Genomic DNA, 12,567 nt, shown 5'->3' on the forward strand with positions numbered 1-12,567 from the left:
GCAGGCCGGCTGGCCAGGGGTCTCCTAGGAGCTGGTGGGCTGAGACACACCTCCTGCAGGTTTTCCAAGACTTGGGACGGCAAGCTGGTTCTGAGATGTGTTGGAGGTGGGGAATGGGGAGGTGGGAGATCACAGCCAGGGCTGAGGAGAGGAGGGAGTCCCGTGTTCTCAACAGGAACCACTTGGTTCTGTTTCCACCTTTCTACACCCCTTCCTGTCCGAGCTTCTCCTTACTCCCTCCTGCCTCTGGACCATGTTCGTCTCTCCTGAATGCCCCATTTGTACCCAAGTTCCTCTCCTTCCCACCTACCAGCCCCTGGTCTGTGCCCCCCGCCTGTCCCTCACCCTCTCCTGCTCTCTGCCCAGCTGGCTTCTGCCCATCTCAGCAAGCTGCACTCCGCCTGGGCAGAGGGCTTCTGCTAGTCCCATTTCTTTCCTCTTCCACTTAGGAGGTGCCCCCCTCTCCACCTGAACTCCTGTGTTCCCTTCAGGTGCCTACCTTTCCCCACCTCTGACTGGCCACCCTCACTTTCCTGCCCCCACAGACAGCCCTGACAGAGGCCTAGAAAGGGTGGTTCAGAGGGTGAGGGCCCAGCTCTTGCTGTGTGGGTGCCCAGGCTCTGCCAGGGGAGAGGAGTGTGGTGCCCACTGTCTCCCCAGCCCCACTCGCAGTCATTCCTCCGCAGGTAGCTAGGAGGACCGAACCAGGCCAGGCGGGTGCCCTCGGACAGCTTGGAAGGCGCATGCCCTTACCCTGGGAAGGGGTGGGGAGGGAGGGGAACCAGAGGTGTTGGGAGACAATAAAAGTGGTACAGCCCCTTTCCTGGCTCTCTGTGTGACGTGGGAGGACAGAACTTGCCTGGAGCCCCTGTGTAGTGAGTGACACAGGGGACCAAGGGCTGCAGTGCTTCCATCTTGGCCCATGGAAGTGCCAGCCACCAAAGACCACCACTCCTGGCAGAAGCCTCACAGTTTGGCACGTTTATAAAAGATGTCAAACAGGGTGGGGTAGGGGGGAGACAGAAGCATGAGGTGTCCAGGGTGGCATGACTGACACCAGACATGCACCGTGCATTGAAGCCCCTCCCCCAGCCCCCTGCCCTGACCCAGCCCAGAGCAGCACCCGCCCACCCCCATTCCCTGCCACTGCCCTCAGGCTGGTGGCTTGCAGAGGACAGGGGACCAGGGTGAGGGCTGCTGCAGTTTGCCCCATGGACAAAGACAAGAAGTCTTAGATGAGTCTGGCTGAGAGGTGGAGGCGATGGGGGAGGAAGGTAGACCTCCTCCACTTAGACATGCAGGAGAGTAGCCCATGGGACCCCAGGAGTGGGAGAGGAGGCAGGGCCACCCTCGGAGAAGCCCTACCAGTCAGAAATCTAAGGCAGGGGTCCCAGTGTCCTCTCCAAGCCCACCCCTCCACGCACGCACACACAGGCGACACACTCACAACCCTGAGCACACCCCAGCGGGGCTCACACTCGCGTCCCTCAGGAGCCCCTCGGGAGCTTGGGAGGAGGCTCTCCCCTCAGGCCAGGCAGCCTGAGATAGGTCCTCCCTTCTGGCGGCCAGGCCATCCGTCTCCGGGGTGGGGAAAGAGACAGCCAAAGGCCACAGGGCCAGGTGGGCTGAGTCATGGCCCAGCGGGCCTCCCCAAGCTGGCAGAGCTGGTGACCAATGAGTGTAGGCAGGCAGGAGCAGAGAGACTGCTATACCCGCATGGGGGGCCCAGAGCAGGCCGTCAGCGGTCCCCGGGACCCGTACTCATAGTCCGCGTCTGTGGGCGAGGCCATGAAGGAGCTCAGCGAGCTCCCTGTCTGCCGGTCCCGGAAGCTCTGGATGTAGCTCTGTGGGAGAGTAAACACAGTTGTGAGAGTGCCGCTGCAGACCCCTGCCCTGAAAGCCACCCAGGCAGACATGCTCAGCCTGCACTGTCATGAGCCTGAGACGTGTCACGGTCTGCCGTCGGCCTAGGACCTCACCACACCCAGAGTCCACAGCACTGAGATGCTACCCCCTACTATACCTCATTAAAACTCACGCTCAGGACACCTCTCCCCAACCCATCAGGCTCCCAGTACAGGGGTTACGATGGGTGGACAAGCGCTAGGCCTTCTAGACTAGTGACCAGCCCCTGGGGAAGGCCCAGTCCTGCTTGGACAGAGTCCACAACACTCCCTTCTCCCCACTCGGGGTGCTCACCGGGGAGAGGATGTCTCCGTTGAAGCGTTTGATGGGCACTGGCCTGCGCCGATAAGCAGGGTCAGGGGGCCCAGGCCTTGGAGGAGCCCGGGGGCCTCTGGCGGGAGGCCTTGGGGGTCTCTTCTTGCGCCGCTTCTCCTTGCGCTCTTCCTGCTGCCGAATCCTCATTAGCTGCACGCGACGGCGCTGCCGGCTGATGACCACTGTGGGGGGCGGGCGGAGCAGGCTCTCAGAGGCCCACGCGCCTCGTCTCGCCCAAGCCTCCCTGTCCCTTCTGACCCGCGGGCTCCAGGCTCCCAGATTCCCCTCATCCGAAACCTCTCCTCCTTTACCTTCCTGGTGTCCCACCTCCCAGATGGGACTTCCCGCAGTTCTTTCCTTCCAAAGGTCTTCATGGAGGATTCCTAGACTCTAGGTGCCTGCTTCCCAGCTGCTACCCCTGTCCCAGTCTGGAGCCATAGGTGACTCACCTAGACCAGCCATCGTCATCTCTCGACTGGATAACTAAGCTGCCTCCTCCATGGTCCCCCTTCTGTGCTTGCCTTCCCTGACGCCTTCTACACTCAGCAGCCAGAATGAGCATCCCAAACGCTAAATTAGATTATATCCTCCCTCCTTTAAACCTCCAGTGGCATCTCACCACCCATCTAATGAAATCCAGAGTCCTCATCACGGCCCACGGCGCCCACACAATCGGCATCCCTCACCCACCACTCCCGCCCGACTTCCTCAACAGGCCAAGCTCATTCCCCTCGCCCCTGCTATTCCCTCTTCTCGAGCTCTTTGCATGGCTGGCCCCTTATCCTTCCGGTCTCTGCTTAAATGTCACCTCTTCCAAGTGGCCCTCCTTGGCCACCCTGTCTGTATTTCACATCACTCTGCACGCCTCCTTCGTATCACTCCACACAATGGGAATTATCTCGTTAACTTGCGTGTCTAGTGTCTGTCTCCCCCACCCTGAATGCAACCCCGTCAGGGCAGGGGCCTCTTCTGTTTTGTCTCCGTTGCATCCCCAGTGCCTGGAATGGGCTTGGCACAGAGCCGCTGCTCCATCTGTTGTTGTGGCAGGAATGGTGGCACTGAAGCTCCCGTCCCGGCACTGAAGCTCCCAGAGCCAGAGCCGGTCAGCTCTCTAACTCAGCTGAGGCCTTCCGCTGCTGGTGTGTACAGCTCCTTCCCCCATGCACCGTCGCTCAGACCCACCCCCCTCAAGCAGCCATTTCTCTCACACCCACCCTGGCCTGTGCCTCCTCACCTTCCGTGTGGGAGTCCCGCTCGGCGGTCACCCGCCACTGCACCAGAACGCCCATCAGGCTGAGCAGGGGCCAAAGTGCCAGGAGGGCCCAGCTCCGCCAGCAGAGGGGGGGCACGGGGGCGGCCCGCAGACGCTCCACCGCGTAGCGCCCCAGCAGCAGCAGCTCGGCAAAGTAGTCGGCAGCCGTGGCGATGAGCGCGGCACCCGTCACGGCGGTGGCCAGGGTGGTGAGCGGGCGGGGCCAGCGCAGCGTGAGCAGGGCGCAGAGCAGGCCGCCCCCCAGCAGCAGCCCCAGGGGGCCCCAAACAGAGCCTGGCTGGTAGTAGGGCGCGGAGCCCAGCAGGGCGGCAGCGGCGAGCAGTAGGCCGAGCAGCAGCCCTACCAGGAAGAGGCCCACGCTGCGCACCAGCATGGCCACCAGCCCGCAGAGCAGCCCGATGCCCAGCGCGATGCCTGCACTCGCCCCGGCACTCAGCTGCGTCTCCAGCACCCGCTCTCGGTAGCACAGCAGGAAAATGACCACCGAGCCAAACAGCAACCCAGTGAGGAAGAGTACTGCCTTGAAGCAGCGGTAACCTGGAAGCGAACAGCGGCTCGTGAGAGACCAAAATGAGGTCACTGGGCTGGAGGTAGGAGGTCAGAGGGGTCAAGGACAAGGAATCCCAGGGGAACCAGAGGCAGGACAGTAAGATCAGAGAATTGGGGGTCATTGGGGTCCTGAGGGCGGCAGTGAAGGGACCACTGGGGTCAACGAAGATCAGAGAAACAGGTCATCGGGGGTCACTGGGAAAACAGACAGTCATTGAGATGAGTGTTGGATTTCTGAGACAGAAATAGATCACTGAAGTCAAGAGTGACTCAGTAATAGGGTCATTGGGGTCTTTGGGATCATAGAGGTCAGAGAGAGAGGCCACTGGGGTCACAAGTGGATCAGCAGTAGAGTCACTGGGCTCCTTAGAGAGAGATTGTTCAGAGCGATGAGGTATTTGGAAGTCAGAAAGAACTTGAGAGGTGAGGTCACACGGGTTCAGAAAGATGGGGTCTTTTCAGGTCAGGGGAATTGACAGATGTGGAATCACTGAGAGTATGAAACGGTTTCTGAGCGAGGGTAATATTGAAGCCAGAGAAATGGAATCACTGCAATCGTGGTGGGGGCAAACAGACAATGGGGTCATAGGGATTCCCCTATGTTAGGAGTAATAGAGGGAGTCAGAGGGATGGAAGGTAATGAGATAGCTGGGGGGTAATTAGGGGTCACTGGGCCTTACAAGGAGTCATAGGGGGTCAGAGAGGATTATCGGGGGGAACAGTGGTTGTGGTGTTTCAGAAAAATGGAGGTTATAGGGCCATTAGGCCCATTAAGGGTACCTGGAAGTGTGAGGGACTTGTAGATCCTGGAAAGCTGAGAAGATGGAAGTCAGAGATGGGGGTCAAAGGGTCAGGGAGAGCCAAAGAGAAAGGTCATAACGAGGAGAGTCCGTTCTAAGAATGAGGGGAAGCATTGGAGTCCAGGAGGTTCTGGGGTTGGAAAGAGGAGTAGGGCATGCACAAGGGCTCAAAGAGTCCAAGAGCCCGAGAATGGAAGCCTCCAAGAAGGGTAGGTTGTCAGGGAAGCCCAGGAGAGGGAATGGCAGGCTGCACTGAGCAACTGTAGAGGGAGTGGGTAGGAATAGTGGAGGGGGCGAGGTGACACAGACTCCTTGGAGACCCAGAATGTGTCCTGAACCCTTAGAGGGGCTCTTCCCCCTGCCCACTCTGCAGTTGTTTGGTCCAGAGTCTGGGGGTGGAAGTGGAGGGACCATCTGGCTCCCACCCCTGCCTACTATCCAGCCATTCTAGGGGGAGATGTAAAGGCTGCCGAGCACAAGTCCTGCCCCACTTCTGCTCAACCTGGAACTCAGACCTCCAAGCCTCCTTTTCACTTCATCCAGCCACCTATAATGCCCTGCCTGGAGGCGTTCCTTGGATACCCAGCCCATAAAGCTCTCTTTTACCTGAAGTTCTGTACCTCTTGCTGTACAGTCACTGGGCACTTACTCCACTAGACCATCTGGCACCTTGGTGCAAATTATAAAAGAGTTGTGCCTTCCTCTAGGCAAAACAGCCTTGTGCCAAGGTCTAGAGTTTGGCAAGCAGAGCATGGGCTGGATTTCAGCCCCCAGTTGCCTTTCCAAGTGAACTCCCTTGTGCATCCTGGACACACAGCAGCCCCAATTACTGGAGGCTGACTTGTACACACATCTCCATGTGTGTGACTCTGATACGTATCATTTAGCTTCCTCTAATATGTATCACAGATGTGAATGTTCCAGAAGTCTCTTCTTCATCAGACAATACGCCCTGTGGTAAGGGACCATGTTAACTCACCCTCCTAAACGTTTTCAGTGCCTACCTAGCACAGTGACCTAAACACATCTTCACCACAGTAGCTATTATTTATTGAGTGCTTACTAATTCTCACAGCGCCCCCGCCCCCCGTGTGAGACAAATATCTTTGTTCCCACTGTTCAGATGAGAAAACTGAGGCTTAGAAAGTTTAATGTGCCCAAGGCATCATAATTAGTAAAGTGCAGAACCCGGTTCAGATTCAAGCACGCCTAATTCAAAACCCTGTGTTCTCTAGGATCTGGAGTCTAAATTATCTGCAAACGTGTGGGATGAAAAAAAGAGAAACGAAACAGTTCATGGTAGTGGTAAAGTTCTAAAGAAGGTTTGGGGTGCCTCAGGAAAATAACTTGAGGAAACGGTGGGGGGCCCGAGTGAGGAGTGAGATGGGGTCTCACCGAAGAAGCAGTAGACGACTCCAAACAGACAGCACATGATGCAGACGAGGGCTGGCAGCGCCTGGTACCTGCGCTCCAGGGGCTGTTCGCAGGGTGCACCCCAGAAGGCATCATCTGGCTCGGGGGGCAGCAGCTGGAACCGAAGTGTCGCCGCAGTGCCCGGCATAGTGCTGGGAACAGTAGGGAGTCACCCTCCCACGTCAGCCTGACAAAGAGGAAGTTGGGGTCAAGGAGGAGTCCTGGGTCTCCACCAGGATGAGGGTGAGAGTAGGAGTGGAGAACTAGGGAAGGACACAGTGGACAAAGGAGTGGTGCCCACATCACACAGCTCTGGAAGCATCCCTGAAGTAAGGGACAAAAGACAAAGGGGGGGGAAGTGCCTGGCTAGAGGGAGCTGGGATGAAGAAGTTAAAAGGGGGACTGGGTTGGGGGGAGATGAGGGCAGTGTGCTGCCGGTGAGGAGGCAGCCAGGAGACTGGTCTGTGGGCGGCTAAATCTGGGATTGTCCAAGATCTACCTGCGCTGGAGGCGACCTGAGCTTCTGAGCGAAGGAGGCTCTCCGGCCGGGGTTGCCGGGCGCCAGAGGCTCCAGCTGACTGGTGTCCGGTAAAAGTCCGCGGTGAGGAGAAGGGGGCTGCTGAGCCGGACGGACCGGTCCCTGCGCGGCGGCGACGCCGCTCCGCCTCCAACACCGGCTGGCACTCCAGTCCCGCGACGTCCGGGCACTTAGGCTGGGCCTGGGGAAGGGAAAGGAGCAGGAGCAGGGGCTCGGGCTGCACCAGAGCCGCGGCCCCATGCCCTGAGCCCGCCCGCGGCCTTTGGTGCTGATGGACAGCTCCGGCCTCTGCTCCTTACGTCACTCAGGGCGCACCATCCAGGCAGGGGCGGGCTGCTTCTGACGTCACACAGGACGCACCAACCACGCCGGGGGGAGTTAGGGGACTCCGCCCCCGACGTCTGCCTCTCCCGCACTGAGGAGGGGGCACTTCCGGGGGTCCTTCCCTTTTAACCTCCCCCTTCTCCTCCCTCTCCGGTAGCCGGAGCCCGAGACCCCACCCCGGGGGCGGGGCCCTCCCAGTGACACGTCGGACAGCGGCGGCCTCGGCTGAGGCTCCCGCGCCCAGCGCCGGGACCCGCGCGGTACCGAGCGGCGGCTGGAGGGCGATCGGAACGAGGCGCAGGAGATTCGGCTCGGGCCGCGGGCTCTGCTCGGCGGGGAGGGAGGGGGCCCGCCCGCTTGGCTCGGGCCCTCCGGATCCGCCCCCTCCCCGGTCCCGCCCCCTCGAAGCCTCCTCTTGCTGCTCTGGGGCTGCTCCAGGGCCGGGGGCCCGCGGTCCGGGCGCCATGCGGGCATCGCTGCTGTTGTCGGTGCTGCGGCCCGCAGGGCCCGTGGCCGTGGGCATCTCCCTGGGCTTCACTCTGAGCCTGCTCAGCGTCACCTGGGTGGAGGAGCCTTGTGGCCCAGGGCCGCCCCAATCCGGAGATTCTGAGCTGCCGCCGCGCGGCAACACCAACGCGGCGCGCCGGCCCAACTCGGTGCAGCCCGGAGCGGAGCGCGAGAGGCCCGGGGCCGGTGCAGGCGCCGGGGAGAACTGGGAGCCGCGTGTCTTGCCCTACCACCCCGCACAGCCTGGCCAGGCCGCCAAAAAGGCCGTCAGGTAGGGATCAGACTCGCCAGCCCCACCCGCTGGGAACCGGCTGGGACGGACGCGCAGTGGAGGCCGCCAGGGGCTGGGTCAGGCCCCGGAAGGAAGGGTCTGACCGGCCAGGAAGTCGTTGGGCCCCGATAATTTCCGACGGCCCTGCTTCCCAGGGAGGTTTGGAGCCCATCTGAGGCCTCTCTGGGCCCCATCCAGGCCCGGGCAGAACTTGCCCGCCTCTGCCCTAAACCTGCTTGACCCCATGGACCCCCCGCCAAAGGTCCTCATAGCTCCCTGGCTCAGTGTTAGGTGTAGAGAAATGACTAGTATATAGAGTGGGTGCATAGAGAGAGGGAAAGAGAAAAGAGAGAACTAGGATTACCTGTATCTCTTGTTCCTGGGTGGGCACCTGGGGGGGGGCGGAGGTTTGTGGGAAAAGGGTGATGTACCCATTCCATTAATGCCTCTCTGCCTATGAGTTGAAATAATTTCTCCGAAGTAACACCGAGTTCAAATTCCAGTTCTGCAACTTACCTTCTGTGTTACGGAAGGTAAGTTACTGGAACCCCTGACCCCCCCCCAAACACATTCACTACATCTCTATGCCGTTTATTCTGTTACATCATTTATGTGATGTATTTGTGGTATAATGGCATATTATTTAGAAATTAGTGTATACATGATGTGTCGAGCACCTATATGCCAAGCATTTGGCTAAGTGCTTTAAAGAGATACAATCAGCCCCATTTTACAGATGAGGCTACCCAAGACTCGGATGGGTTTAATAACTTGCTCAAGGACTCAACCACTAAGTAATGAAACAGGGAATCAGACCCCAAATATATCTCTCATATCTGCATGGATAATGCCAGCTCCCAAAAGCACTGTGGTAAGGCCAGTATTTCATTTAAATACTCGTGATCCCTGGGGGAGAGTTGTTATTCTATCATAAATGAAACAGGCCCAAAGAGGACATGACCTGCTGGAACCTGTGTATGCTGCCCTCTACCTGCCCTGTTGTCTTTTTAGTAACCTTGTGCCATCTTCTTCCCCCACCCCCAGGACCCGCTACATCAGCACAGAGCTGGGCATCAGGCAGAGGCTGCTCGTGGCGGTGCTGACCTCACAGGCCACGTTGCCCACACTGGGCGTGGCTGTGAACCGCACGCTGGGGCACCGGCTAGAGCGTGTGGTGTTCCTGACAGGCTCGCGGGGCCGCCGGGCACCATCGGGGATGGCCGTGGTGACGCTAGGCGAGGAGCGGCCCATCGGGCACCTGCACCTGGCACTGCGCCACCTGCTGGAGCAGCACGGCAACGACTTTGACTGGTTCTTCCTAGTGCCCGATGCCACCTACACGGAGGCGCACGGACTGGCTCGCCTAGCTGGCCACCTCAGCCTGGCAGCCGCTGCCCACCTCTATCTGGGCCGGCCCCAGGACTTCATCAGTGGAGAGCCCGCCCCAGGCCGCTACTGCCACGGTGGCTTTGGGGTGTTGCTGTCACGCACGCTGCTGCAGCAGCTGCGCCCCCACCTGGAAGCCTGCCGCAACGACATCGTCAGTGCGCACCCGGATGAGTGGCTGGGCCGCTGCATCCTCGATGCCACCGGGGTGGGCTGCACTGGCGGCCACGAGGTAGGAAGATAAGCCACCCCACTGGTGCCTCTTGTCTGGGCGTGTGCACTTCTCCCTGAGAGGCAGAGGGGGTGGTTGGAGATATGGGCCTGGGTTTCCATGCAGTTCTGTCATCTTCTATCCCTGTGACCTTGGGTAAATTACTGAATCTCCTGAGCCTCGGTATCCTCATCCATACCCATGGAAATAATTTTTTCTCAGGGTTGTTATAAGGATTAGAAAAAATAAGGGAGGCTTGCACACAGTAGGTGTTTGGTGTTGGCCATTATTATTTTATTTGAGCCCCTGGACAGCTCTGAGATAGGATGCATGCCCGTTTCACAGATGAGCTAGCAGAGGCTTGCTCAAGGTCACACAAGCTCACAACTGGTCACGGTAGACTGAAGCCCACAGAATTCTGACCCCAAGTCCACAACAGGTCATAGGATAGAGGGATGAGACACAAACTATGGGGTGGGGTGGGGTGGGGGGGCGACTGTCCCCTCATGTTTCCTACTTCCCTTCCTCTCCCCAGGGAGTCCACTATAGCTACCTGGAGCTGAGCCCTGGGGAGCCCGTGCAGGAGGGGGACCCTCGTTTCCGCAGTGCCCTGACAGCTCACCCTGTCCGTGACCCTGTACACATGTACCAGCTGCACAAGGCTTTTGCCCGAGCTGAACTGGAACGCACATACCAGGAGATCCAGGAGTTACAGGTATGGTCTAGGCTGGAGGTGGGGGGGTGAGGGCACCCTGAGAGGTCTCAGAGATCCCAGGGAAATACAAAATTAGCACAAGGATCACAGAACAAACCTGCTTCCCAGTCCCTGTCTGCTTCTACCTTTTCTCTGGAGCCTCTCCAGAGACCCCCATTTAACTCTTAGGCTGCCTCCATCTGGGGAAAGAATAAGGGGGGGCCCTGGGTGGGCAGAGGTTGGCAAGGGACTGGGAACCTGTCCTGAGTGGCACCTTCTGCCTGCCCAGCCCCCAGCTGTGTGCTGGCCCCTGTGATCTATGCCTCGCTCATGGCCTGTTCCTCCAACCCAGTGGGAGATCCAGAACACCAGCCGTCTGGCAGCGGATGGGGAGTGGGCAGCCACCTGGCCCGTGGGCATTCCAGCACCGTCCCGCCCAGCCTCCCGCTTTGAGGTGCTGCGCTGGGACTATTTCACAGAACAGCATGCTTTCTCCTGCGCTGATGGCTCGCCCCGCTGCGCACTGCGTGGGGCTGACCAGGCTGATGTGGCCGACGTTCTGGGGGCAGCCCTGGAGGAGCTCAACCGCCGGTACCACCCGGCCCTGCGGCTCCAGAAGCAGCAGCTGGTTAATGGCTACCGACGCTTCGATCCTGCCCGGGGTATGGAGTACACGCTGGACTTGCAGCTGGAGGCATTGACCCCGCAGGGTGGCCGCCGGCCCCTCACCCGCCGAGTGCAGCTGCTACGGCCACTGAGTCGCGTGGAGATCTTGCCCGTGCCCTATGTCACCGAGGCCTCGCGTCTCACCGTGTTACTGCCACTGGCTGCAGCCGAGTGTGACCTGGCCCCTGGCTTCCTGGAGGCCTTCGCCGTGGCCGCACTGGAGCCTGGCGATTCTGCAGCAACCCTGACCCTGCTGCTACTGTATGAGCCACGACAGGCCCAGCGGGCGGCCCACGCCGATGTCTTTGCACCTGTCAAGGCCCGTGTGGCAGAGCTGGAGCGGCGTTTCCCCGGTGCCCGGGTGCCCTGGCTCAGCGTGCAGACAGCCACACCCTCACCGCTGCGCCTCATGGATCTGCTCTCCAAGAAGCACCCACTGGACACGCTGTTCCTGCTGGCCGGGCCAGACACGGTGCTCACCCCGGACTTCCTGAACCGCTGCCGCATGCATGCCATCTCTGGCTGGCAAGCCTTCTTTCCCATGCACTTCCAGGCCTTCCACCCGGCCGTGGCCCCACCCCAGGGCCCGGGACCCCCTGAATTAGGCCGAGACACAGGCCGCTTTGATCGCCAGGCGGCCAATGAGGCCTGCTTCTACAACTCCGACTACGTGGCGGCCCGAGCGCGGCTGGCGGCGGCCTCGGAGCAGGAAGAGGAGCTCCTGGAGAGCCTGGATGTGTATGAGCTGTTCCTGCGCTTCTCCAGCCTGCACGTGCTGCGGGCGGTGGAGCCCGCGCTGCTGCAGCGCTATCGGGCCCAGACGTGCAGCGTGCGGCTTAGCGAGGACCTGTACCACCGCTGCCGCCAGAGTGCGCTCGAGGGCCTCGGCTCCCGCACCCAGCTGGCCATGCTGCTGTTCGAGCAGGAGCAGGGCAACAGCACCTGACCCCGCCCTGCGCCCCTGAACCCTGGCAAGGCGGTGCCCCGCCTCGCTCTTCCCCAGCCACCTGGAGCCACCTGCCAGCCTCGCAGGACAGGGCTGGCCGCAGCCTCAGACCCCAGGGCAGCCCGCTGGCCCCCTCTCTCTGGCTTGGGGGACCCTTGGGCTTAGAGCAAGCCCTGGAAGAGGTACCCTTGGAGCCACCCCTTTCTGCCCCAAACCCGGTCTCCCTGCCCTCTTGACGCTGCTGATTCAGGCTGTGGCCTCCGAGTATTTATGCAGTGCAATCTGCCTGACGCCAGCCCCACCTCCTAGGGTCCCCTGGGGGGCTGGGCTGTAGATGAGTTGTTGGAGAAGCGGGGGAGCTGAGAGAGAAGGGGCGGTGTCTCCCAACTTCTCTCCTCTGCAGTCCTGATGAAGCTCCCTGCCTTTAATAAACTGGCTGAGTGTGGACTAGTGGTTCTTTTTTTTTTTTTTTAATATTTATTTATTTGGCTGCACTGGGCCTTAGTTGCAGCACATGGTATCTTCATTGTGGCATGCGGGACTTTAGTCGCGGCGTGCGGGCTCTTTTAGTTGTGGCATGTGGGATCTGGTTCCCTGAACAGGCATCGAATCTGGGCCCCCTGCGTTGGGAGCACAGAATGTTAACCACTGGACCACCAGGAAGTCCCGGCTAGTGATTCCTGAGTTTTTGAAAGGCAGGCATGGGGACAGGGAGGGCTTTGAGGATGGAGGCTCCTTGTCCCGGCTGGGGCCTGTATTTCCTTTTCCC

General features: G+C 60.1%; 2 protein-coding genes across 3 annotated transcripts; one reads left to right on the forward strand and one right to left on the reverse strand.

The window, feature by feature from the left end:
• Positions 1-952: 952 nt before the first annotated feature.
• On the reverse strand, positions 953-7,114 carry TMEM198 (transmembrane protein 198). Of its 2 annotated transcripts, XM_029225865.1 has the most exons (6): positions 7,093-7,105; positions 6,755-6,974; positions 6,238-6,442; positions 3,455-4,030; positions 2,200-2,402; positions 953-1,844 (listed from the first exon to the last, which is right to left on the reverse strand). In XM_029225865.1, the coding sequence occupies exons 3-6, from the start codon at positions 6,401-6,403 to the stop codon at positions 1,707-1,709; spliced, it is 1,083 nt and encodes a 360-aa protein (XP_029081698.1). In that variant the 5' UTR covers positions 6,404-6,442; positions 6,755-6,974; positions 7,093-7,105; the 3' UTR covers positions 953-1,706. The 2 variants fall into 2 exon arrangements, with proteins under 2 accessions (XP_029081698.1, XP_029081697.1); XM_029225864.1 differs by having other exon boundaries at positions 6,755-7,114.
• Positions 7,115-7,294: 180 nt separating this feature from the next.
• Positions 7,295-12,251, forward strand: CHPF (chondroitin polymerizing factor). The gene is made up of 4 exons (XM_029225863.1): positions 7,295-7,895; positions 8,940-9,513; positions 10,028-10,207; positions 10,539-12,251. Exons 1-4 carry the CDS (start codon positions 7,582-7,584, stop codon positions 11,796-11,798), a joined length of 2,328 nt encoding a protein of 775 aa, XP_029081696.1. The 5' UTR covers positions 7,295-7,581; the 3' UTR covers positions 11,799-12,251.
• The last annotated feature ends 316 nt before the right edge of the window (positions 12,252-12,567 follow it).

Source organism: Monodon monoceros, unplaced genomic scaffold (assembly GCF_005190385.1).
Source record: "Monodon monoceros isolate NGI ecotype Baffin Bay Population unplaced genomic scaffold, NGI_Narwhal_1 Super_Scaffold_16, whole genome shotgun sequence".
In the NCBI taxonomy this organism is placed as follows: domain Eukaryota; kingdom Metazoa; phylum Chordata; class Mammalia; order Artiodactyla; family Monodontidae; genus Monodon; species Monodon monoceros.

What these genes read in the sequence shown, in the direction of transcription:
- CHPF (XM_029225863.1), top strand. Translation starts at nt 7,582, where the DNA reads ATGCGGGCATCGCTGCTGTTGTCGGTGCTGCGGCCCGCAGGGCCCGTG. An exon ending in GCCGCCAAAAAGGCCGTCAG is followed by an intron (nt 7,896 to 8,939) that starts GTAGGGATCAGA and finishes CCCCACCCCCAG; the next exon opens with GACCCGCTACATCAGCACAG. An exon ending in AGGAGATCCAGGAGTTACAG is followed by an intron (nt 10,208 to 10,538) that starts GTATGGTCTAGG and finishes CCTCCAACCCAG; the next exon opens with TGGGAGATCCAGAACACCAG.
- TMEM198 (XM_029225864.1), bottom strand. Translation starts at nt 6,403, where the DNA reads ATGCCGGGCACTGCGGCGACACTTCGGTTCCAGCTGCTGCCCCCCGAG. An exon ending in GCGGGACTCCCACACGGAAG is followed by an intron (nt 2,403 to 3,454) that starts GTGAGGAGGCAC and finishes CGCCCCCCACAG; the next exon opens with TGGTCATCAGCCGGCAGCGC. An exon ending in ACGGAGACATCCTCTCCCCG is followed by an intron (nt 1,845 to 2,199) that starts GTGAGCACCCCG and finishes ACTCTCCCACAG; the next exon opens with AGCTACATCCAGAGCTTCCG.